Source organism: Eurytemora carolleeae, unplaced genomic scaffold (assembly GCF_000591075.1).
Source record: "Eurytemora carolleeae unplaced genomic scaffold, Eaff_2.0 scaffold630, whole genome shotgun sequence".
NCBI lineage: Eukaryota > Metazoa > Arthropoda > Copepoda > Calanoida > Temoridae > Eurytemora > Eurytemora carolleeae.
Window position 1 is genome coordinate 58,448 of NW_019396665.1, and position 23,574 is coordinate 82,021.

Consider the following 23,574-nt stretch of genomic DNA (forward strand, 5'->3'; position numbering starts at 1 on the left):
CCTTCTTGTCTTTAACAATTTACTACTTAACTAATAGGGAGCTACTTTTATATGCAACTAGCTCAAGAGCTCGGCGTTGCCCGTGGAATATAAAAATGAAATCGACTAGTAAAAAGAAAATTATATTTGTTTAGCCTTTGTTATCTCCGGGTTAATCCCATGATAATCTTATATTATATTTTAAATTTTACCACAAAGAGGGTAGTTTCCAGTTACCCTGCTAATTCACAACGATACCCTTCGAACTTTTACAGATTAAAATTTTAAAAAATCCTTTTTTTATTTTTGAAAATTGATCTTTTACTATTATGGTTTCTCTTTATAAAATAGACTTATGAACTTTTGCAGACGAGACAAAGATAGAAACTGTCGTAGTTCTACAAGACCCTTTCATAAAAAGGGGGGGGTATGCCTCATTCACAACGATACCCTTGAGACCTTGAACTTGATTAACCTTTAGATTGGTTCTCTTAAATTTTGCATTTCGTAAAAACGTGTTACTTCTTTCATGTTCTAAAGAAGTTAAATCAGGCAAATGCCACGTTATTAATTCAAAGGTCTTTACAGAAATAGTTTCGGCATAAGTTTATATTCATTGAAAACTTTGCAGACCGTCCCTGGTTGCTGAAATATATATCACTGTGAACTAGGCAGAAATGAGAAGGTAAAGCTTTGTGACCTCGTAGCTCCTCAAGTTTTATTTTATGTATAACAATAGCAAATTTATTCGGCTATACATATCACGGTCAACTAGAGGTCCTGGTTAAGATCTAGAGAGTCTTAATTCTAGGCCCCATTATCAAATATTATATATATATATAAAGATTTATTCACACACAAAGATATAAATACATATTTGTTTAAATAAATTTTTTTTTGAAAATACAGGTTTCCAAAAGAAAAGAGAGAAAATATGCAAAATTATGCACAAATAGAAAAAAATGATTTTTAACTCACTACATAACATATTTATCATTTAAGTTATTACGTAATCATCGAATCCTTCAACATATAAATTATTCATTCTTGTATTTAAAACCGGAACTTTCCATTCATGTTCCAATGGGACATCAAAATATTTCATTTGTTTCTTAACTAACATTTTTCTAAGATACGAAGGATTTACAGAACAATCATTTGCAATAGAAAATAAATTTCTGCCAAGAACTGTGTTGAGGTCATTTTTACATAAATTAGAAAGAAATCTAATGCAAAGCTTAGAACTTGCTTCAATAGTCTCATAGAAAGAAACACATCTGCTAGTTAACATAGTTATAGTTAGCTGATTAAATGTAGATATTTAGTATTTGATATTTTATACTTTTTTGTTGGATAGTATATGGTTGTTTACGCTAATATTGACGGATATTGAAGGAGAGATCAAAATATGACTAAAAGTATACCGATACACACAGGATGCTTTGTAGTTAGTTTTACGTGATAAACAATATTTAAAACATTTTTATTATTCTCAGTAGCTCGCGAATAGAAGGAGTTAGGATTGAAAACATTTAAGGGTTTAACATTTTTAACATTTACTTTAATGTGACGTGATACCGTTTTTTTCAACAAGTTGTACAGGCTTATTTTTTAGGGAAAGCTGATTTTTAAAAATATAATTTATGTAGAAAACTTTTGAAATCATTTTTGTTAGGTAAATTAAACAATTGTAAAACTACATTTTGCACTCAAACATCGCAATTATATACTGTGGAATAGGAAGACGATTTTTAGCCTTATTTTGTTTATTTGATGTTGTTATTCAAAAACAGTTATACTAATTTATGTTCATTGGACGATTAAGAATTATAGCTTAAGTCGTTTTGTTTTTCCTTTTTTAAAAAAAATATCCTAATATTTCTCTGCGTCTTTTGTTTAATCACCCCCCTCTTGGCCGGTCACATACATATTTAACAAAATGTGTACACAGCTAAAAAAAGGATTAACATTTTAGGTTGAAAAAAATATTTTGAAATATTTCCTATTTTAAAAAAAGGTCTAAGCCATGTAAAAACCTAGTTTGAGAACTGAATAAGCCATGTAAAAACCTAGTTTGAGAACTGAATAAGATTGATTTGAAGTAGTTGTGTAGAAGTATAAAAACCCATTAAATGTTCAATAGTCAATACATTACTTTTACCCACTTAAACACTCTGATCAACTTTCCTCCCATTGTAAGAAAATTACTGGATGAACAAAGTTGATCAAGTATATGTTCACTAGGCTTTTGAGGCGCTTCGCGCCCATGTTTTATTTCAAAATTGTGAACATGTTCTCATTGTTACATTGAAAAACAAAGAAAAAAAATTTCGCGGATTTAAAAAACATATGCAGATTTTCAAGATTTTTTAAAGAAATAAAAAACTTTTAAACACAAATTTTTAAATTTTTATCATGCATAACCCTTCCCTGGGGTCACGCGAGATCTCACAAAAAAATTTTACCCTTTTTGACGTTTATTGGATACAAACAAGCAGACAGACAAACCAAATTTATATATAGATAGACACAATTTTGGATGTAGAGTAGAGAAAAATGTGAAATGCGCAAGTCAGTTTTGTAGAGAAACAACAGTTAAAAATAATTAGGTGTCAATCTTACAAACATTCTAAATCATACTTGACAAGCTTTTAATTATTGTGAATCAGCATTGCCGATTTTGCGGCATGCAATTACACTAAAAACAATTGAAAAACTAAAATGAAATTAACCTATTTTAATGTGCATGTACTATAGTAACGAACATAAATCAATTTAAATCACGTAGAACTTTTTGAAAAATGTGCATTTTTCAAAACTGTTGGGACTTTAAAGTGTCGCAACCCCTTGGCCTTACTAAATACAACATTAAGTACATAAAGCATTAATTTAAAAGGAGCCAAGAAGAAAATGCGGAGAGATTTTTGCGTGTAAGACCTTGTAAGTCACTGGCAGCCGTAGTACACTTGAATTTCCGAGCTGGGTCAACCTTTCCGTTCCCAGTTTGTACTGTACCTAGCTCTATGGACAGGACTAGCTGGTGCAACAAGGTTGACGCGGTCAGACTTTCTGCTTCATACAGGTTGAATTTACTTTTACTAAAGGGGCAGAGGTGCGTGAAGTTGAAACATTTAGATTTCTGTATTCATATATTGAACAGTATATGTATTCAAGTTACTGAACTAAAATATGATATAGATTATAGAAGATATAACTGAATAGAATTAGATATTTATATATTCATGTTACTGAGCTAAAATATGATATAGATATAGTCTAAGAGAAGGTATATAGAAGATGTAACTGAATAGAATTAGATATTTATATATTCATGTTACTGAGCTAAAATATGATATAGATATAGTCTAGGAGAAGGTATATAGAAGATATAACTGAATAGAATTAGATATTGGAGATAGACAGACACTTAACTAGGGATGGAGATTGTTTTTTTTGTTAAACACAAGATTCGGAGGAGGTTTCTTTAATTTTTTATTTAATGTTTTATTTCACTTTTAGGAAACCAAATTTTAATTGCATTCTTAAAAAGTATACATGTATGTTTATTATGAAGAACAAAAACTAGCCTTTCTGCAACTGTACAGCTTTTGCTAAATATGTAATAATATTTAGCAACTATACAGCTTTTGCTAAATATGTAATAATATTCAGCAACTATACAGCTTTTGCTAAATATGTAATAATATTTAGTGCAGTAAGCGCAACGTTTGTATTCTTTCACTGGTAAAATAACTTGTTGTTATACCAATACGAGTTTTGTTTGATATATATACAAGAAGACTATTGTGAATGGAATCTTTATTATGGAAATGTAAAATTCAAAACAATTTGGCTTATAGTTTTCATTTATCATTTATCATTTATAGTTTTCATTTATCATTTATCATTTATAGTTTTCATTTATCATTTATCATTTATAGTTTTCATTTATCATTTATCATTTATAGTTTTCATTTATCGCTTCGCATCAACTCACTTGATCAGAGCAATGTTTAAATAATTTTTTTTTTCATTTTTCAATTGTGACAAACATTTCTGAATTTTCTTAAAGTCATAATCCTTGAAAGGTTTAAAATCGATCTCCATTTCTACAGTACTACAGAGAATCAAATATATGATACAGTAATACAATATGAGAAACATCAAAGTGAGAAATTTTATTTTTTATTTTTTTTTATTTTCTTTCTACAAGTGTAATTTTTTTAACCTTTAAAATATTCTAAACTGTGTCTGTATCTTAGACAAAATAAGGAAAATAACGTGTAGTTTTTATAACTTTAAAATGAGGTTTAATTCTGATAATTTCTACATTGCTACTGAAAAAAGCAATTGTGCAAGTCGTACAAAAACCATGATTAAAAATGTTGATCAGAAAACGGGTTTAAAGACACCTTTTTTGTATCGTTGATGATTTATCAATGGAATCGGAGGGTCACAATAGATTTTACAGTCCCTTTAAGGGGTTAAACCCTAGATACATAAGAATAGATTGCTTATGCCAAGGTTATAATGCAAGGAAAGTTAATTGCAGCTGCGTATACTCTCCGTACATATTGAAACCTGCAGTTCTCTCTGGGCGGAATTTGTAAACAAGAATAGATGCATCACTATCAGTGTTCGTTTGATATCCGAGGAGGATAAAAGCATTAAATTTTGATAATTTTGATAATTCACATAATAGTTTCCTATGACCAGAATATTTCATTGATTTTTTTCTGTGAAAGATGGATGTCATTTCAGGCTTCGACATCCGTCTTGTGTTTACATTACCACTCAGAGACAGTACACTGCAGTACAAAAGATGCGTACACCTTTGAAATAACTTTCCTTGTATTATAACCTTGGTTTATGCAGACAATAAAGCTGAAAATTGTACATCCCGTTGTACATCATTAACTCGCCATACAAAAAGGTCAAAAGGTCAAAGTTTTTTTTAACTTATCATAGCATTTCTATGCTTTACTGGTCCTATGAGCCCGAAATTCAAAAGAGTATTATTGAACGATACTTCCGAGTTTTCTTTTTGGGGTCTTAACATTTGTGTAGATTTTTTATTTAAGAGATTCGAAAAAAATGGCGAATTTGTAAAAACTAAATAAAATAATATTTCATAACAAAAATATTGATATCCACAAAACTGCCTAACCCCATTCGTGAAACCCGGGTTCTAAAACTGGTTTCATAACGATATCCTGTCTTAAGTTTTGGGCGCTGAACAAAACAAAACACCCCATACATGTCAACAAAGTATGAACAATACTTGCCGCATCTCTTTATACTCAAGGCACCGTATTAAAGTCATATTTTCAATTTCATCTGAAACAATCCGGTATGACGACATGAGCCATCTGGTCTAATTTATCTAGGGGTCACACCCATTGAGATTTAATTGGGAAGTTTAAGTTTGGGAAACTTCCCAACCTAACATCATAGTATTTTAATAGGAAGAATAATTGATAGCTCCTACCAATTAGGGCCAAATATGGAATCAATCCCTTTTTTTTTGTAGCAAATATCACTTTTATAACAGTAAAATTTTATTTCCAAAACCAAATATTAGAATTTTCCAAATATTTATTCAAACAAATATCTATATTTTAACACATTGTTATTTCGAATTTTACAATTCGTAAAAAGATTTCATAGAATTTAAAAAATATATTTTCCCGTATTTTCTTTATTAAGATATTCTCTCTAGTAAAGAAGCAATCATGACATGTAATCAACCTTGTACTTTGCAGGGTCCGTGAAAAATGAAAAGGAGTTATAGGCTGAAGAACCCAAATCAAATTAGGTTTTAATCGCTCCCAATTTTACCAAGCTTTGATCGCTACCAACTTTACGAAGCTTTGATCGCTCCCAATTTTACTAAGCTCTGATCGCTACCAACTTTACGAAGCTTTGATCGCTACCAACTTTACGAAGCTTTGATCGCTACTAACTTTACTAAGCTTTGATCGCTACTAACTTTACTAAACTTGTTATTATGCTAAGTGTATGTTACAGATTAGATTGTAGGTATATGCAGGGAATAAGATAAAGTGTTCTTTATTCAAAGAATATGTATATTTGTAGCGTTGTATCTATTCAATTTATTGATATTTATCAATATATTTATCCCAATTCTAAGCATGTTATCAGGCATTGTACCTTTATATTTTTTTGTTTTTCTTCTCAAGGACATGAAAAAGAAAATCATTGAATTTTATACATTAATTTATAATCTATGAAGTTGATAGTTAAATGTGGATATTTTAGAAAAAACGGGATGGCAAAAAAAATTAGAACGTTTTGATAAAAAAATCGGGTTGAAATTATTTAAAAAATAATGAAAAGTAAAAAATCTCGATTTTCCTTTTAAACCAGAATAAAAAACCTTCTTTTTAAAAATTCGACGCCCATCCCTGTTCCCCTATTTAGAGGACATACATTATTTGTATGATTAATGTAGATCTAATAGGTCCAACTAATGCCAAGGTAAATATTCTGGTCAGTAGATTATATTGTTAAATATGGTTCTCGAAGCCAAACCTCTCCTCATTAGAGATGAGAATCGTTTTCGTTAAACAAGAAAATATTTCAAAACAAACGAAGAAAACAAAAACAAACGATTTAAAACCGTGAAAAATCGTTTGCGTTTTATTGTTCATAGTCAGACCGCAAACGAACTATTTCAAAACCGTTTGTTTGATCGAAATTGAAAAAAAAATATTTTTATTGAACAAACAATTTTTTACAAACTAAATAAACGAATATTTTTTATTGGACCATTGCATGATTTATTGAACGAACGATTATACTGAATGAACAATCATACTCAACGATTAATTTATTTAAACGATCGTTCCGTCAGAAAACTAACAAATTTCTAAAAACGACCAAATTAAAATTTTCGTTTACCGACGGAAAAAAATCGGATCGTTAATGAACGATAACCAAACAAATTAAAAAAGAGGAGAAAGCGACCATCTCTACTCTTCCTATCCCTGGCTACCCTGGAGAATGCGCCCATCTCTACTCCTCCTATTCCTGGCTACCCTGGCTTCTTCAAAAGTAGTAGATTATGAATGTTCTGAAAAAGCTGGACATTTTATGAATAGATTGATTGATTTATCCTATATTCCTTTAGAAGATGCTTTACAACATGAATCCTTTTTATTCAAAGAGAACTCAACCTTTTGGCAGGAACGAACCCTGTGTTCCAAAAAAAGTTAATGTTTCCATTACGACACAAATTCAGATTCATTAACTTGAAAATTGACTGGACCCGATAATTTAGAAATACGTAAAATTTTTCCGCTTTTTCCTCTGGTGCATTTACAAAAATAAATGTATACGAAAATTAATGCATTTGTTGCATTACTAATTCAAAATATTGCAAAATTTTCCTTTTTATTTGGTTTAACTTTTAAAGTTTCCAGAGAACAACTTATGTTGGCTAAAGCTAATGCGAAAACTTTGATTTGATGCAAAAAAACTGCAACACATTTTTTCTTCGTTGGTTTCATAATTATATTTATATAAGAAAGAACAACTTTTCGTTTAATTATGTAATATAAATGTTTGAGGTACATGTGTGAAAAAGATTAAATACAAATCTCTAGAAAAAATCTTGGCAGTTTAACAAACAATAAGAATAGATCTTTAAATTACAACTAAAAGCTTTAATGTTTATTTAAAATATGATAATATGTTCAGATAAGATCCACGGTTTTGTATGTTCAAAAATCTACCATTTTATCCTGTAAACTAATATTTTCCCCCACCATTTTCTAATCCCTGTATCTTTGCAACTTGATGGTGTAAACCTTTTATTTTTCAACCTTTGCACTGTAATCTTGCCAGGCTACATTTGTTGCATAAAACGTGCTGGGTCGACTCTATACTGGGTAGCCTGACTGGACAGTACGACAGACTGAATATACAGTACGTGTTGTACCGGCACGGAATATGCTAATTTTAGACTGGGGTATTTGATCTAACAGTATTTTTGTTGTTAATTATATTTACGGTACTTAAGGTTGCAAAGTTAATACAGTTTTTTACAAGTCCTTTGCTCTTTAATATTTCATTATAAAATATATATTTTCAGAGAATAAGTTGACTAGAATGGTTGTGACAGGAGTGAATAACAATACAGGTTCCAGGCTGTAGAAAGGGCAGAGGAAGGGATGGGGACTTTATTTTTTTTTAAACGCGTTTTAAAAATTTCAAACGATGGCTTGAAAAGTTTTCGTTAAAAATTTGTAAAATTATCGTTTGGGTAAATTTTAAAATGGTCATTTTGAAAAAGAAATCGTAATTTGTTTTGAAAGCAAAACGCGATTCCCAAATTGGATAAATAAAACGGAAAACGGAAAAAATAAAACGGTTCCCATCCCTAGGCAGAGGAGGGGTGGCTGAGTGGTGCAGGAGAGGAGGGGTTGCTGAGTGCTGCAGAGGGGAAGGAGGGATAGTCAAGAGCAATGAAGGACTGGATATCAATAGATTTGTGACTTTAAGTGCTTGATTGTGGACTTTCCACAAAGTGAGGCGGACAATTGAGAGAATTCGGAGTCTGCATTGATGGAATTTAAAAAGTGTTCAGTGAGAAACTTTCTTCTTCATTTTGTCAACAATTGATCAAAAGAGTTCTAATAATGCAGTAGAAATATGTCAGTTTTGGACATAATTTGTGATTTTCTTCCTAAATGACTGGAGTCAACAGCTGGAATTATCAAGATGATAAATAATTCTTTCTGGACAATTATTTTCACAGTTCAGCTGAAAGGTAAATCTATATAATAAAACAAGACATTTATATGCATATATGTTACGTATAGCCGGCCAAACGGCTTGACCGATTGGGCTGAAATTTTTGTGTGGAAACCCATGGGTGGCCGGGGTGTGTTTATAGGCTATGCAAATTCGAAATTTTGACTTTCAAAAATTATTTTTTCTTTTCAATTTTTTTTCCTCGGGCAACGTCAGGCCCTTCAGCTAGTTATTAATATTTTTATTAATACTTTTATAGAGATTCAAACGTTTAGATAACCCATCATTAAAAATGGATTCTCAACACTAACATTTATTTCTTTATCTAAAAGTTAGAATTAGAAGAAATCGTTAAATTCTGTTAATTTTCTACTTTGTGTAAACACTTTCACAGAAAACCCACAGTTGATAATTATCAATTTTCAGATAAAAAAAAAGAATATCTTTTATAACTAAAGATTACTATTTCCAATCGGGTACATGATGAATCTTAAATTTTAGTAGCATTAAAATATATTTCTATGTTCCCTTCAGATTAACTTTCGTTGATGGCAATACCGGACCGGATTTTAAAATGGTATCCTTCAAAGCTTTGTCAGATCAAATATAAATTAGATACGATGTTTGTAATTTAGAAAACTGTTTATTTTCAATTGTGGCTTTTCTTTAAAAGTTATTTGCGCATTTCTACTACAGGAAAACATATAGGAATGATCAGAATTAAACACTTTTAACCCCAGAAATAATAATAATTGATCAAATAACAGCAGCGAGTGTGCCATTGTGAATCTAGCATTTCTATTTTTGCATTGGGGGTGACTTGAAATTACGGTCCCAGTTCAAATGTTCTTGTAATAGTTTGGTAGTCAAAGGTCTTTTGAAAGTCTAAACTCCGAGTCAACATTGATTTTCAAATTTTTGGAAATTCAAAATTAGATTAGGTTTCAGGGAGGGTACCGTTGGACCCCTATAGCAAATTCCTACTTTAGTCCAGTTTGGGTTTAGGTTACCCATATGTTCATTAATACTTTTAAAAGTCTAAAAACCCAATCATCATTGTTTTATAAACTTTCAGAAATTCAAATTAGATTTTAGTTTTCAGACGCAAAGTTTAATTCATTTCAATCCAGGGAAACAACACAAAATTTCAAATAGGTATAAATAAAAACCAATAAATCAGATCTAAGCTTTCATGCTTTCTAGCTCAACTAAATAAACAAACTAACTAAATAAACAAAGGAAGAAATTCTGTTGTAAAAGTGTTAACCCTTCCCTGACTACAAGGTGTGGGGGGGGGGGTCGTTTTTTACCGATACTAAACAAGTATTTTTAGTCATTGGGGGTTCAAAAAGTACTTTTTATATAGGTAGACCAACGACGATATCTTCCACATCATTAATAAGATAAAGATTTCAAGGGAATATTATCGTGAATCCAACATGTATAGTTCTTTAGATAAAAGCTAACATGAAAATACAACAAAAATATCTCGATCCATGTTTAAAATGTTTAAAATTTACAAAATTCTTCACATTCAGGCACTAATCGAAATAGACTAAATTTTTACAATGCAAAAATTAGTGCTTCTTTCAAATAATATTTTATTTATGATGTTACGGACTGCAGTAAGCGTAATTTCCAGTTACCCTCCATGCAAAGAAGATGATGTCCTTTTTACAATTTACAATCCTTTAAAGGTTTGTCTGTTTGTTTTCATTTGCGGTTTCTCTGTGGCGTAAGAGACAAAAGCACATTCATTGTGTTTAAGAAGCAATGGGGAAACCCACACTTTTCGAGTAAAAAAACGACGGTATCTTCCACATTTCTGATCAAATTAAGGTTTTAAAGCGCATTCATTGTGTTTAAGAAATAATGGAGAAACCCACACTTTTCGAGTAAAAAAAACGACGGTATCTTCCACATGCCTGATCAGATTAAGGTTTTAAAGCGCATTCATTGTGTTTAAGAAGCAATGGAGAAACCCGCACTTTTTGAGTAAAAAAACGACGCGAATCTTCCACATTCCTGATCAGATTAAGGTTTTAAAGGCACCGTTACAGAAACTGCCATCTTTGTATGGAGGGTCACTTAAACTTACGCTTACAGTCCCTTTTAGATATTTTTAATAATGTCTTAAAAATGCTTAAACAGGGGTGAGATGAAATGTTTAAAGTGAAACTAAGATTCAAGGAACAATTTTGCGCTTCGCGCAAATCTTGCCCCCCCCTACATTTATTTCTGTATACGCCCTTGTAATCGTTCATCAAAAAACAATCAACGGATAAATTCGTTAACTATTGAAGTTTTTTTTATGTTTTAAAAAGGATAGTTATGCTGTTCGATCTCATCTGTATGTAGCTAATTCTAAACCGGAATTATAGAATAACGCCAGTCCGAACTGAAGTGCCTGCAATGTTTTCTCATGAAATCACATAAATCGTCCATTATAACGCAGAAAACGACCACCTATGCCGAATCGTCCATTATAACGCAGAAAACGACCACCTATGCAGAATCGGTACACCACTAATACTATGTTACCAAGGGGGATTGAAAAAATTTAGTCTTTGCCTCAAACTCAAATGTTCTAATCCTTATATCTTTGCAAACTGTTGGTGAAAACCTTTGAAATTTAAAACTTCGATAATTTGATCTTACATATTTTACAGTTTGAAATATCTAAGGTCTACGACATAGGATTGTACAGATTAAGGATTAGAAAGTAAGAGTTTGTGGCAAAGAATCAATTCATTTGTCGTTCAAATTATGACATACTAAGTACTACGATTATATGCCTGGAAAAGGTAGCTTATGCACATACATGCAAACAAATTCTCTGCTTTTAGAGTAAGAATAATATTAAAATATTTCTAAAAAGCAAACATTAAATTTAGGTTTAAAATCCAATAAAGGATTCAGATTGATCATGCAACTTTCAGATTAAATTATTTAGAACATGTGTTTGGAACTTTGGAGATAGACATCGCTTTTTTGAAAAATAACAAAATTTTTGAGAAAGAACAAAAGTTTTCGCAGAAAAGGGTATTGTTCATAAAAAACGAACAAAATGGATCGTTCAGAGAAATGAAAAATTGATCGTTTTTTAAAAACGAACGAAAAAAAAACTATTTAAAATTGTTTGAACAAACTTAAAAAAAACTTTCGTTTATTTACCGAATAAAAGAATATATTTAACAAAGACTAAAGCTTTTTACTTAACAAATGGTTTTTGTAGCAAATGATAATTTTGAGAGCAAACTAAATCAATTTTTTTAAATATCTAAAAAAACAAACAAAATGGGTCGTTCACGAACAATGAACAAACGAAATGAAAAAAGTTGAACACCCCCATCTCTACATTTGTTTTGGGAGATTTAAACTTTGTGAAGACAAAAACATGATAAATAGATATAATTCAGAAACCACTATATTAAAGGGACTAAAGACGGTATTTCATGTGACCTTCATGCAAAGAATGGCATTATTAGAATAATAATTTGAGAAAATTGAGAATTTTTTATGATTATTTTCATTGGATTAGCATTATTTTTATACATTTTAAGCAAAAAATAAAAACATCTCGTTCATGTATTAAAGATATGTGATCCATACATGAATGAACGAAGGCTCACTTGAAATCACTTGTTTACTGTTCAGTCCCTTAGAAGAATCATAATTATTAGTTTTGTTAAGGTTTGGCTAGTTATATTCATTAGAGATAGACATCGTTTTTGTGAATGAACAAATAGTTTTATAAACAATGGTGTCGTTAAGAATCGGTCAGAGAAATGAAACAGCTATCGTTTTCATAAAAACGAAAGAAAAAACAAACGATTTAAAATTTAAGCAATCTTGATCGTTCATGAATGCAGATTTCAAAAGCATTTGTTCAAATGAACGAAATGAAAAAGTAATTTAGATGCCAAAAATAATTTTGTCGATCTGCTTTATTTAATATTATTATTTTTTGTCTTAAATTTTATTAGAATGTTAGTTTGAGTACTTTATTCAGGGATTTCCTTGATGGATGTTGCCCATGGTCCCTCGTTTATCTATGAGCCTCCGGCCCGTGTACTTATCTCAAGCGGAAGTGGCGGTACAGTACCATGTTCAGCACATGGTATCCCTCCGCCCAGCCTGTCCTGGCTAGACAGCATGGAACAACCGGTTTCTGTCATTAAAGGTAACTTTAAATTCTTTTATTGGAATACACAGTAGGTTTCTAATCCGAATTCTGCTACGCCGAACTGTGATGGTATTGCTATTTGTTTTGTCTATTTGTTTATTCGATTATAGTTAACTATAGCAATTTCCCTTCAATTTTGATTGGGGCGGTATCATGCGGTAACCGCCAAAAAAGTCCTTGGAAAAAAGTTTCCGGAAAAAAGTCCTACTAATTCGAGACTTTATTTTCTAGGACTTTTTTTCTGGCTCCAGTAAAATTTTATACAAAAAAGTCCTCTAACAGGTGAAAATGCATGATTCACAATGGAAAAAAGTCCTGGTTGTAAACATCCTATCAATATTCGTAGGTTATTTATTACATATGTATATAATTATCACGAGTTTAGTTAGTATTTTCTTTTTCATATTACTTAAGAATATAAAACTAGCCCTGTATATGATGTACATAGTACACTTGTACGGGGCCCTGTATATGATGTACATAGTACACTTGTATGGGGCCCTGTATATGATGTACATAGTACACTTGTACGGGGGATTTTATACACAACCTTTTTTAGGACTTTTTTTCTGCAGACAATTAAATCACTGAGTTCAAATTTCCCGAGACTTAGGACTTTTTTTCTAGGTTTTTCTTTTCCTCGGATTTATTTTCTTCAGGACTTTTTTTCCTGAGATCTTATTTCCGGAAACTTTATTGGCAGCCCCCATACTATTTTAGGAAAAAAAGTCCCAGGAATTTAAAACACAGGACTTTATTTCCAGTGACATTTTTTCCAAGGACTTGAGAAAATTCGGACTTTTTTCCAAAGTTTTTATTTTCAGGGTTTTTTTCCAGAAACTTTTTTTCCCGGGACTTTCTTACATAGATTTGTATCATGCATGGGGCGGACTCCCCCTAAATAGAAATTTTTAACCATTTCAACACAATGTTAGATATAGAAAGCAATGTAATTACATTTTCCGAAATTCATTAATGTATTTTTATTCGAAAAACACATTAAAAATCATCTTTGTCTCGAGTAAATATTAATTATCAAATGTCTTCTAATAACTTTCAATGTTTTAACATTCTTAGCTTGGTTTGAAAATTCTTTTTGTATTTTTTTTCTAAAGGTTTGCGGGAGGTGCTGCAAAATGGAACTCTCTGGTTTCCTCAGTTTAATGCACGAGATTACAATGCACAAATCCACGAACAAGAGTACAGGTCAGATTTATTCTAAATATTTAAAGGTGTCTAAATAAAACGGGGTTTATAGACCCATTTTTTAACGGATTTTCAAGATTGTGACCAATTTTGAAGTCTACATACAGTTTCTTATTCAATGAGCCCTATTTCAGGCTTGTAGATTTAAACTTACAATTAAGTAGGCTCCTAAAGTTTTCAATTGTAGCTAGTAAAAAGTAAAATGTATTTTGTATTTAATGTTAGGTTGAAGTTTATTACTTTTATATATTACTATCTTATTCAAAATGTCCATAATTAGCAGCAACACACCCCTTGATCTAACTTCAAAAATATCCTTTTTGTAAACAGCAGTCCAGCTATTTATCTCCTGATTTTGACCTCAAATAGGTGTAGGTGCCTATAACAATGCATTGTTATTTTTAAATCAACATGCCTAAAATTGGGCTCATTGAATCGAAAAAATGTACGTAGATTTTTAAAATGATCTTAATCTTAAAAATCCGATTAAAAACGAGCCTGTAGACCCTTATTCCCAGTTTTATTTGAGACACCCTGTATGTATATATATTTGAGACAGGGTGTATGTATATATTTTGTTTATTTTTTTTTTCTTTGTTTTCTCCATTACCTTTCTGAAAAAAAGTTTTAACGTAACTTTTTTAAAAATTAAATTTGTTTTAGATGTGTTGCAACAAACCCTGCAGGCGTTATTGTCAGTCGACATTCAAGTATTAGGTATAAACAATGTGATGTGATGCCATGTAAATAGTTTTAAAGCTCTGTTAAAAGATAAAGAAAGCGTAAGTTCAAGTATTAGGTATAAACAATGTGATGTGATGCCATGTAAATAGTTTTAAAGCTCTGTTAAAAGATAAAAAAATGCCCGATATCCAATTGTACCCTCAAAAAGCTTTGTCAAAATTTCTAAATCATGTTTTTAATTTCGAAAACTGATTATTTTTTTCAATTGGGGTTGCTCTGCAAAAGTGACTTGTGCATTTCTTCTGCAGGAAAACTATAAGAAAATTCAATGATTTTAAACCTAGAAAATCGACAATATTTTCCACATAATTGATAACATAATTTTATTGTTTAGTACTGTCATGTCTGTGTTTTGATGAATTAATGAATATTTTATTGTTCACTACTGTCATTTCTGTGATTTGATGAATTAATGAATATTTTATTGTTTAGTACTGTCATGTCTGTGATTTGATGAATTAATGAATATTTTTTTGTTTAGTACTGTCATGTCTGTGTTTTGATGAATTAATGAATATTTTATTGTTTAGTACTGTCATGTCTATGTTTTGATGAAGAATGAATATTTTATTGTTTAGTACTGTCATGTCTGTGTTTTGATGAATTAATGAATATTTTCATGTTTAGCACTGTCATGTCTGGATTTCAGTTCTCTTTGACTGTCTACAGCGTTTCAGTAGAGGTAAGTTGCAGAACCTTCCCTTTAAAGTATTTTACGTGACCTTCAATTTCAAGAGAGACATTATTCAGAAGTTCTAATGGTTCCCTTTAAACTTTTATCTGATCTATATTTTGGAAGACATTATCGATTTTCAATCTTGAACAGTTTTTAATTATGACGATTTTCTCTATTGTTTCAGCAAAAAACCCGCAAGACAATGTTTAAAAGAATTTAAAAATTGAAAATAATATTATTAATACCATTATATAATCGTAGAAATTGATATTTTAAAAATATGTTGCAAAAAAATAAGTAAAATTGTTTCATCCTTGGGGAACTCAGAAGATTAAATTAAATTAAAGGATTTAACATTTAAGAATAAAACTCTCTGCTTTTTCCTCTTCAAAGTTCCGAGTTCTTTCATGGTCTTGAATTTATAAATTAATCAAGGTAGAAGGAATTCCAGGATACAGGATACAGTTGGATACAAGATACAGTTGGATACCAGATACAGTTGGATACCAGATACAGTTGAAAACCAGATACAGTTGGATACCAAATACAGTTGGATACCAGATACAGTTGAAAACCAGATACAGTTGGATACAAGATACAGTTGAATACAAGATACAGTTGGATACCAGATACAGTTGAATACCAGATACAGTTGGATACAGGATACAGTTGGATACAGGATACAGTTGGATACAGGATACAGATGGATACAAGATACAATTGAAAACCAGATACAGTTGGATACAAGATACAGTTGAATACCAGATACAGTTGGATACCAGATACAGTTGGATACAAGATACAGTTGGATACCAGATACAGTTGGATACAGGATACAGTTGAATACCAGACACAGTTGGATACAGGATACAGTTGAATACCAGATACAGTTGGATACAGGATACAGTTGAATTCCAAATACAGTTGGATACAGGATACAGTTGGATACCAGATACAGTTGGATACAGGATACAGTTGAATACCAGATACATTTGGATACCAGATACAGTTGGATACAGGATACAGTAGGATACAAGATACAGTTGGATACAAGATACAGTTGGATACCAGATACAGTTTTATACCAGATACAGTTGGATACCAGATACAGTTGGATACCAGATACAGTTGAAAACCAGATACAGTTGGATACCAGATACAGTTGGATACAGGATACAGTTGGATACCAGATACAGTTGGATACAGGATACAGTTGAATACCAGATACAGTTTGATACAGGATACAGTTGGATACAAGATACAGTTGGATACCAGATACAGTTGGATACAGGATACAGTTGAATACCAGATACAGTTGGATACAGGATACAGTTGGATACCAGATACAGTTGGATACCAGATACAATTGGATACCAGATACAGTTGGATACAAGATACAGATGGTTACCAGATACAGTTGGATACCAGATACATTTGAATACCAGATACAGTTGGATACAGGATACAGTTGGATACAGGATACAGTTGAATACAGGATACAGTTGGATACAGGATACAGTTGGATAAAGGATACAGTTGGATACAGGATACAGTTAGATACAGGATACAGTTGGATACAGAATACAGTTGGATACCAGATACAGTTGGATACAGGATACAGTTGGATACAGGATACAGTTGGATACAGTATACAGTTGAATACCAGATACAGTTGGATACATGATACAGTTGGATACCAGATACAGTTGGATACAGGATACAGTTGGATATAGAATACAGTTGGATACCAGATACAGTTGGATACAGAATACAGTTGGATACCAGATACAGTTGGATACAAGATACAGTTGGATACCAGATACAGTTGAATACAAGATACAGTTGGATACCAGATACAGTTGAATACCAGATACAGTTGAATACCAGATACAATTGAATACAAGCTACAGTTGGATACAAGATACAGTTGGATACCAGATACAGTTGGATACAGGATTCAGTTGGATACCAGTTACAGTTAGATACAAGATACAGTTGGATACAAGATACAGTTGGATACATGGGAGTAGTGGATATATGTTACAGTTGGATACAGGGTACAGTTGGTTACAGGGGAGTAGTGGATACAGGGTACAGTTGGATACAGGATACATTTGGATACAGGGTAGTAGTGGATACAGGATACATCCGGATACAGGGCAGAAGTGGATACAGGATATAGTTGGATGCAGGGGAGGAGTAGATACAGGTTAAAATTGAATACAGGATAGTAGTGGCCGATACAGAAGAGTAGTAGATATTAGTAGATATATAAAATAGTTTTAATGCCAAATCAAGATCAAATCTATTCAAAACATTGCCAATAAAAATATTTTTTTGGTTTAAATAAATCGACCTCATGAATTTTTACTTTAGGTTGGAAATATTGCCTTAATGAAGTGCGGTGGGGGTCGAGAATACATAGATGTAATAGGTATATATATAGAATATATAGATGTAATAGGTATATATATAATATATAGATGTAATAGTTAAATATTTAGAATATATAGATGTAATAGGTAAATATATATAGAATATATAGAAGTAATAGGTAAATATATATAGAATATATAGATGTAATAGGTAAATAAATAAAGAATATATAGATGTAATAGGTACAATATATAGAATATATAGATGTAGTAGGTATATATATAGAATATATAGATGTAATAGGTAAATATTTAGAATATATAGATGTAATAGGTAAATATATATAGAATATATAGATGTAATAGGTAAATATATATAGAATATATAGATGTTATAGGTAAAAGTATATAGAATATATAGATGTAATAGGTAAAAATATATATAGAATATATAGATGTAATAGGTAAATATATATGGAATATATGGATGTAATAGGTAAATATATATAGGATATATAGATGTAATAGGTAAATTTATATAGAATATATAGATGTAATAGGTACATATATATAGAATATATTGATGTAATAGGTACAAATATATAGAATATATAGATGTAGTAGGTATTTATATATAGAATATATAGATGTAATAGGTAAGTATTTAGAATATATAGATGTAATAGGTAAATATATACAGAATATATAAATGTTATAGGTAAAAGTATATTGAATATATAGATGTAATAGGTAAATATATATAGAATATATAAATGTTATAGGTAAAAGTATATAGAATATATAGATGTAAAAGGTACAAATATATATAGAATATATATAAAAATGAGTCACAGTAATTTCTTGTTATTGGTCCATGGATGTTGTAGTAATTTTTGCTGGAAAATTTAACTAAACATCTAAAATTACATAAAAATACAAATCCGGTATTTTGAAACATGTAAATGCGGGAAAACAAAGATTTCAAAAGGAAATTTAGTAGTTTATGAACATGTTCATGTTCAGGGACTTTGTTTGTTTATCCATAATTTGCTTCAGTGAGCTGTCCCCTCATCCTTTTTTCTACATCCATGTTCAGGTTGGATGAGGGATAGTGATGAACTTCATACATCAGGACGAATACTTATTACAACAGCTGGAGACCTTCATATAAAGGTAGCTGTAACGTTGCCTCAAATATTAATCTCTTACCTTTCCTTTTTTTGCCGCCAATTATCGATTTTTTGCTTCTAATCTCCTTTTTTTCTGCCGAAATGTTTCTCCCCAATTCCATTCTTTTCGCCTCTAGTTACAATTTTTCGCCTCCTACAATTACAATCATTTTGCCTCCAAGTTTTCCTAACTATCTCTCTACATGCAAATCTCAAACATCAGTCTCCAATTTCCATTTCTTTACCTTGGACTCATGATCCCCCCTCTCTGCCTCTGATTTCCTTTTCTTCACCTTAGAGGCTCTTATCCCCACCTCTTAACCTCCCATCTCGATTTCTCCACCTTAGAGGCTCTGATCTTCACCTCTTAACTTGAAATCCCAATTTCTCCACCTTAGAGGCTCTGATCTTCACCTCTTAGCTTGAATTCCCAATTTCTCCACCTTAGAGGCTCAGATCTTCACATCTTAACTTGAAATCCCAATTTCTCCACCTTAGCGGCTCTGATCTTCACCTCTTAACTTGAAATTCAATTTCTCAACCTTAGAGGCTTTGATCCCCACACCTTGACCTCCGATTCCAATTTATCCACCTCGGAGGCTCTGATCCTCACTGCTCTGCCTCCAAATTTATTTCTATATTTTCAAGGATGTGCAGTTTACTGATTCCATTTATCACTACAGGTATTATTCAATATTTTATTAAGCATAATATTTTTTACAATTTTCAACATCTCATTTTGAAATGATCAATTCATTTGAGAGATCAAGATCATATGTAAGATCAAGATCATTTATAAGATCAAGATCATTTATAAGATCAATATCATTTGTAATATCAGGATCATTTGAGAGATCAAGATCATCTGTAATATCAAGATCATCTGTAATATCAAGATCATATGTAAGATCAAGATCATTTGAGAGATCAAGATCATTTAAGAGATCAGGATCATTTGAGAGATCAAGATCATGTGTAAGATCAAGATCATTTGAGGGATCAAGATCATATGTAAGATCAAGATCAATTGAGAGATCAAGATAATATGTAAGATCAAGATTATTTGAGAGATCAAGATCATATGTAAGATCAAGATCCTTTACTTAGGTACAATCGAATATAAAGAAAAAAGTTAGACCATTATGAATTTTGAACAGTTTAAATGACTTTATTTTGTTTTTGACAATTTCAAAACGTTGTTAAAAAAAAACCAGTTTAACATTTTTGTGTAGGAAAAAGTAACATCTCGTTTTCAAAAAATGTTTTTTTTTGAACCCTCCAACATTTTTTAAATGACTTCAAAATCGTTTTTTTGTTTTAATTATAGGTTTTTACAAAGTCGTTATTATTATTAATTTTAACAATTGTTGAGAGGGTAAAAAGTAGAATTATGTTTTCGATTAAAACAAGATTTTGGACTCTCATTCCATGATATTTACTCCAGTTCTATTTCAGTTGTAAATACAGGAATAAGATATCAGGAGAGGAAACTTTGAGCAAACCAGGATCCATCAAAGTTACAGGTTACAACTTTACAATCAGACATGGCGATAATCTACTGTCGTCTCAATACAATGAAGACGACTTTCGATTTTAAATTTTAATATAAACCCAGCTTTTAAACAGCCTTGGACACTATCCATTGGATAGTGGATACTCATAAACAAGGAAGCAAATAGAAGCTGTCAATAGGTAGTTTCTTTTATTAACTTGTAAACTTCTAATTTGAATAAAACTTGTAAAAAAAAGAAAAAATCGTCTTCATTGTATTAATTTTAACGCCGACCACTGTATGATGTAAACAAATCTCGAACAGATCCAATAATATCTACAGGTTTAAATGAACCCCCCCAGCATATCCTAGTTTTCAAGTACCCCAGCAGAGATAGGGTTAACGGATAGTAGATAGTAGATAACAAATAAATTTAGTTTGTAGAAAGATAAAATTAGTAGATATAGCTAAGATTAGTAGATATACTAAGCTTATAGTAGATAAATTAACAGATAGATAGAACTTAGTGGATAGATAGATAACACGATCAACTTTAAAAAGTAGAAATTTAAATTTCGGAAACCTTGTAGTAAACACCTGCCCCATAACAAGTTATCTAAGATATCTATCCAGGCACAACTCGTCCTCTATCAGAGTCAACCAGGACACAATCCCTCTGGCTCTAAATGCCACACAGGGAAAGAAGCGTAGCTATCAAACAAGCTATTAGTTCAACCAGGACACAACCCCCCTGCCTATAAATGCCACACAGGGAAAGAAGCGTAGCTATCCAACAAGCTATTAGTTTAACCAAGACACAACTTACCTGGCTCTAAATGCCACACAAGCGGAGCTATACAAAAGCTATAAATCGATCCCAAATGATGGGGACGATTTAATGCTCTAAATGCCATACAGGGACACACACACGCAGACGCCTAGCTATCAAACATAAATTGTTAATAATGTACAACGCTATACAATATGTGCTACAACCTTAGGGACCATTTATTGTCTCCGTTTTACACGAATAGAAATTAGGAAAAGGGGGGGGGGGTAGCTAGATATTAAAATTTGTAAAACTCAATGCCCTAATCTCCAAATTTAGGTTCACAACTAAAGTTAGCCTGTACTTACCAAGACCAGAATATTCAATACATACGTCCTCCTTATAAAACCGGTTCTTTAGTGAATTTTTTGCATTTTTAAAACACTTTTTGTAGATCAAACCAATAAAATAAGAAAATTAATCTACCATTTTTATTCTGGAATATTTTTATTACAGACAAAAAAATTTTTTTATACTTTATTATAGATGTTATTGCACTTAGTTACCATTAGTTTTGAATCGAATGAATATTTTCTTGTAACCCTATCTACGAAAAGAAATAAAAAGCATTTGTGAGTCTTTTATTAGCTTAATTTTTTGTTGAAGCTTTTTAAATTATAATTCTAAATCTAGTTAACCGGTATTAGACTAGTTGGCTTTATCATCTAAAAAAAATCTATATTAAAATAATACATTTTTTTTTGTACATAAAAAATAAGGATAAGGAGATAAAAGAAATGCAATTTAGATCTAGGATTATTTCTAATTTTTTTATATTTTGGATATTTGGATCAGCAACATCCTTTGATGTTGCAGAACGAGATTTGGTATGCTTTTGCAAATTGTATTAAATATTTTCGCAATGGAATAATGCAACTTTTGAAATTTCATTCTTTTATATTTTTAGCTTTTATTCAACTTCTGTTTTATTATTCTCTTCTAAGAGTTTTATGCAATCTATATATAAATTTGGCTTGTCTGGGTGTTTGTTTGTTTGTTTGTTTGTCAGTCTGTTTGTTTGTATCCAATAAACGTCAAAACGGCTGAACCGATCGGGCCCAAATTTTTTGTGGGACATCACGTGACCACAGGGAAGGTTTATGAATGATTGAAATTTTAAATATTTGTCTCAATCAAAATTCGATCTTCATTAAATTTTTTAAAATTTTGAAAATCCACGAAATTTTTGTGAAAATCCGCGAATTATTTTTGTTTTGTTTTACGATGTACACAAAGAGAACATTGTTCACAATTATTTTAGAAGATGGGCGCGAAGCGCCCTCTAAGGCTAGAAAGAAGGGCGCGAAGCGCCTTGAATTTCTAGTATTCATTAAATTTAAGCAGGTATCTTGGTTTTTTTTTTTATCGTAAAAAATCGTTTATTGCGTTTTCTCTGCGAAAGAGACCAACGAATGTCTAAATGTCTGCAGCAGAAACATGGAAGAAATCGACAGATAGACGACATTTTCCCCATGGTTACTTTAAAAGGTTTCTAGGGTGCAAGGGTGAATTGGAAATGCAGGTTCACGTGAAATGTGGTGGGCAGTCCCTTTGAGACTCAGTTTTGCTGGCTCCTTGAGCCGCCTTTTTATCGTTATTGTTTTTGGATGATATTAAAGGGATATTAGAGGTGGATCTTTATGGTTCAAGGAATCCACAGCTCTGCAGGCTTGTTTATAGGGATGGGCGGGTGTTGGATTTTAAACATAATTCAGTCTTTTGACGTCTTTCAAGTACTTGAGGTATTAACACAAGGAAAAAGTATACTTTTATAAATTTAGTTTTTTTAACTCATGCAAAAAAAGCAAAAGAAAAAGTAAAAAAGCCTCTTTAAAGGGACTGTAAGTTCAACTTCAAGTGAAACTCCAAGCAAAAACGACAATTGTAAAAATATTTTTTTTTTTACTGTTTATTTTCATTTGTGGATTCTCTGCGAAAATGACTTTCACACGTCTTGCTTCTATAAGAAGAAAAACGATTTCAAGGGTTCCGTTGTAAAGCGGGCATTGCCATCTTTATCTGAAGGGATACTTAAAATTGCGCTTAACAATTTTAAAAAAGGAAGAACAAGTCCATCCCTAATTATGTATGTTTGTGGATTGGTTCAAGAGTTTCTCTAAATCCCCCCCCTCCCCCCCTCGCC

The 23,574-nt window shown here is 31.4% G+C and overlaps 1 protein-coding gene across 1 annotated transcript in view; it reads left to right on the plus strand.

Moving 5' to 3' along the window:
* The first annotated feature begins 8,395 nt into the window (after positions 1 to 8,395).
* LOC111707094 (Down syndrome cell adhesion molecule-like protein Dscam2) overlaps positions 8,396 to 23,574 on the plus strand; it is an 87,963-nt gene continuing 72,784 nt past the window's right edge. The window contains exons 1-9 of the mRNA XM_023480094.1: positions 8,396 to 8,770; positions 12,767 to 12,937; positions 14,056 to 14,146; positions 14,810 to 14,863; positions 15,518 to 15,572; positions 17,943 to 18,000; positions 19,038 to 19,114; positions 19,759 to 19,793; positions 20,566 to 20,633. Of these exons, the coding sequence (XP_023335862.1) occupies positions 8,722 to 8,770; positions 12,767 to 12,937; positions 14,056 to 14,146; positions 14,810 to 14,863; positions 15,518 to 15,572; positions 17,943 to 18,000; positions 19,038 to 19,114; positions 19,759 to 19,793; positions 20,566 to 20,633 (658 nt within the window). The 5' untranslated portion in view covers positions 8,396 to 8,721. The remainder of the gene's footprint in view (positions 8,771 to 12,766; positions 12,938 to 14,055; positions 14,147 to 14,809; positions 14,864 to 15,517; positions 15,573 to 17,942; positions 18,001 to 19,037; positions 19,115 to 19,758; positions 19,794 to 20,565; positions 20,634 to 23,574) is intronic.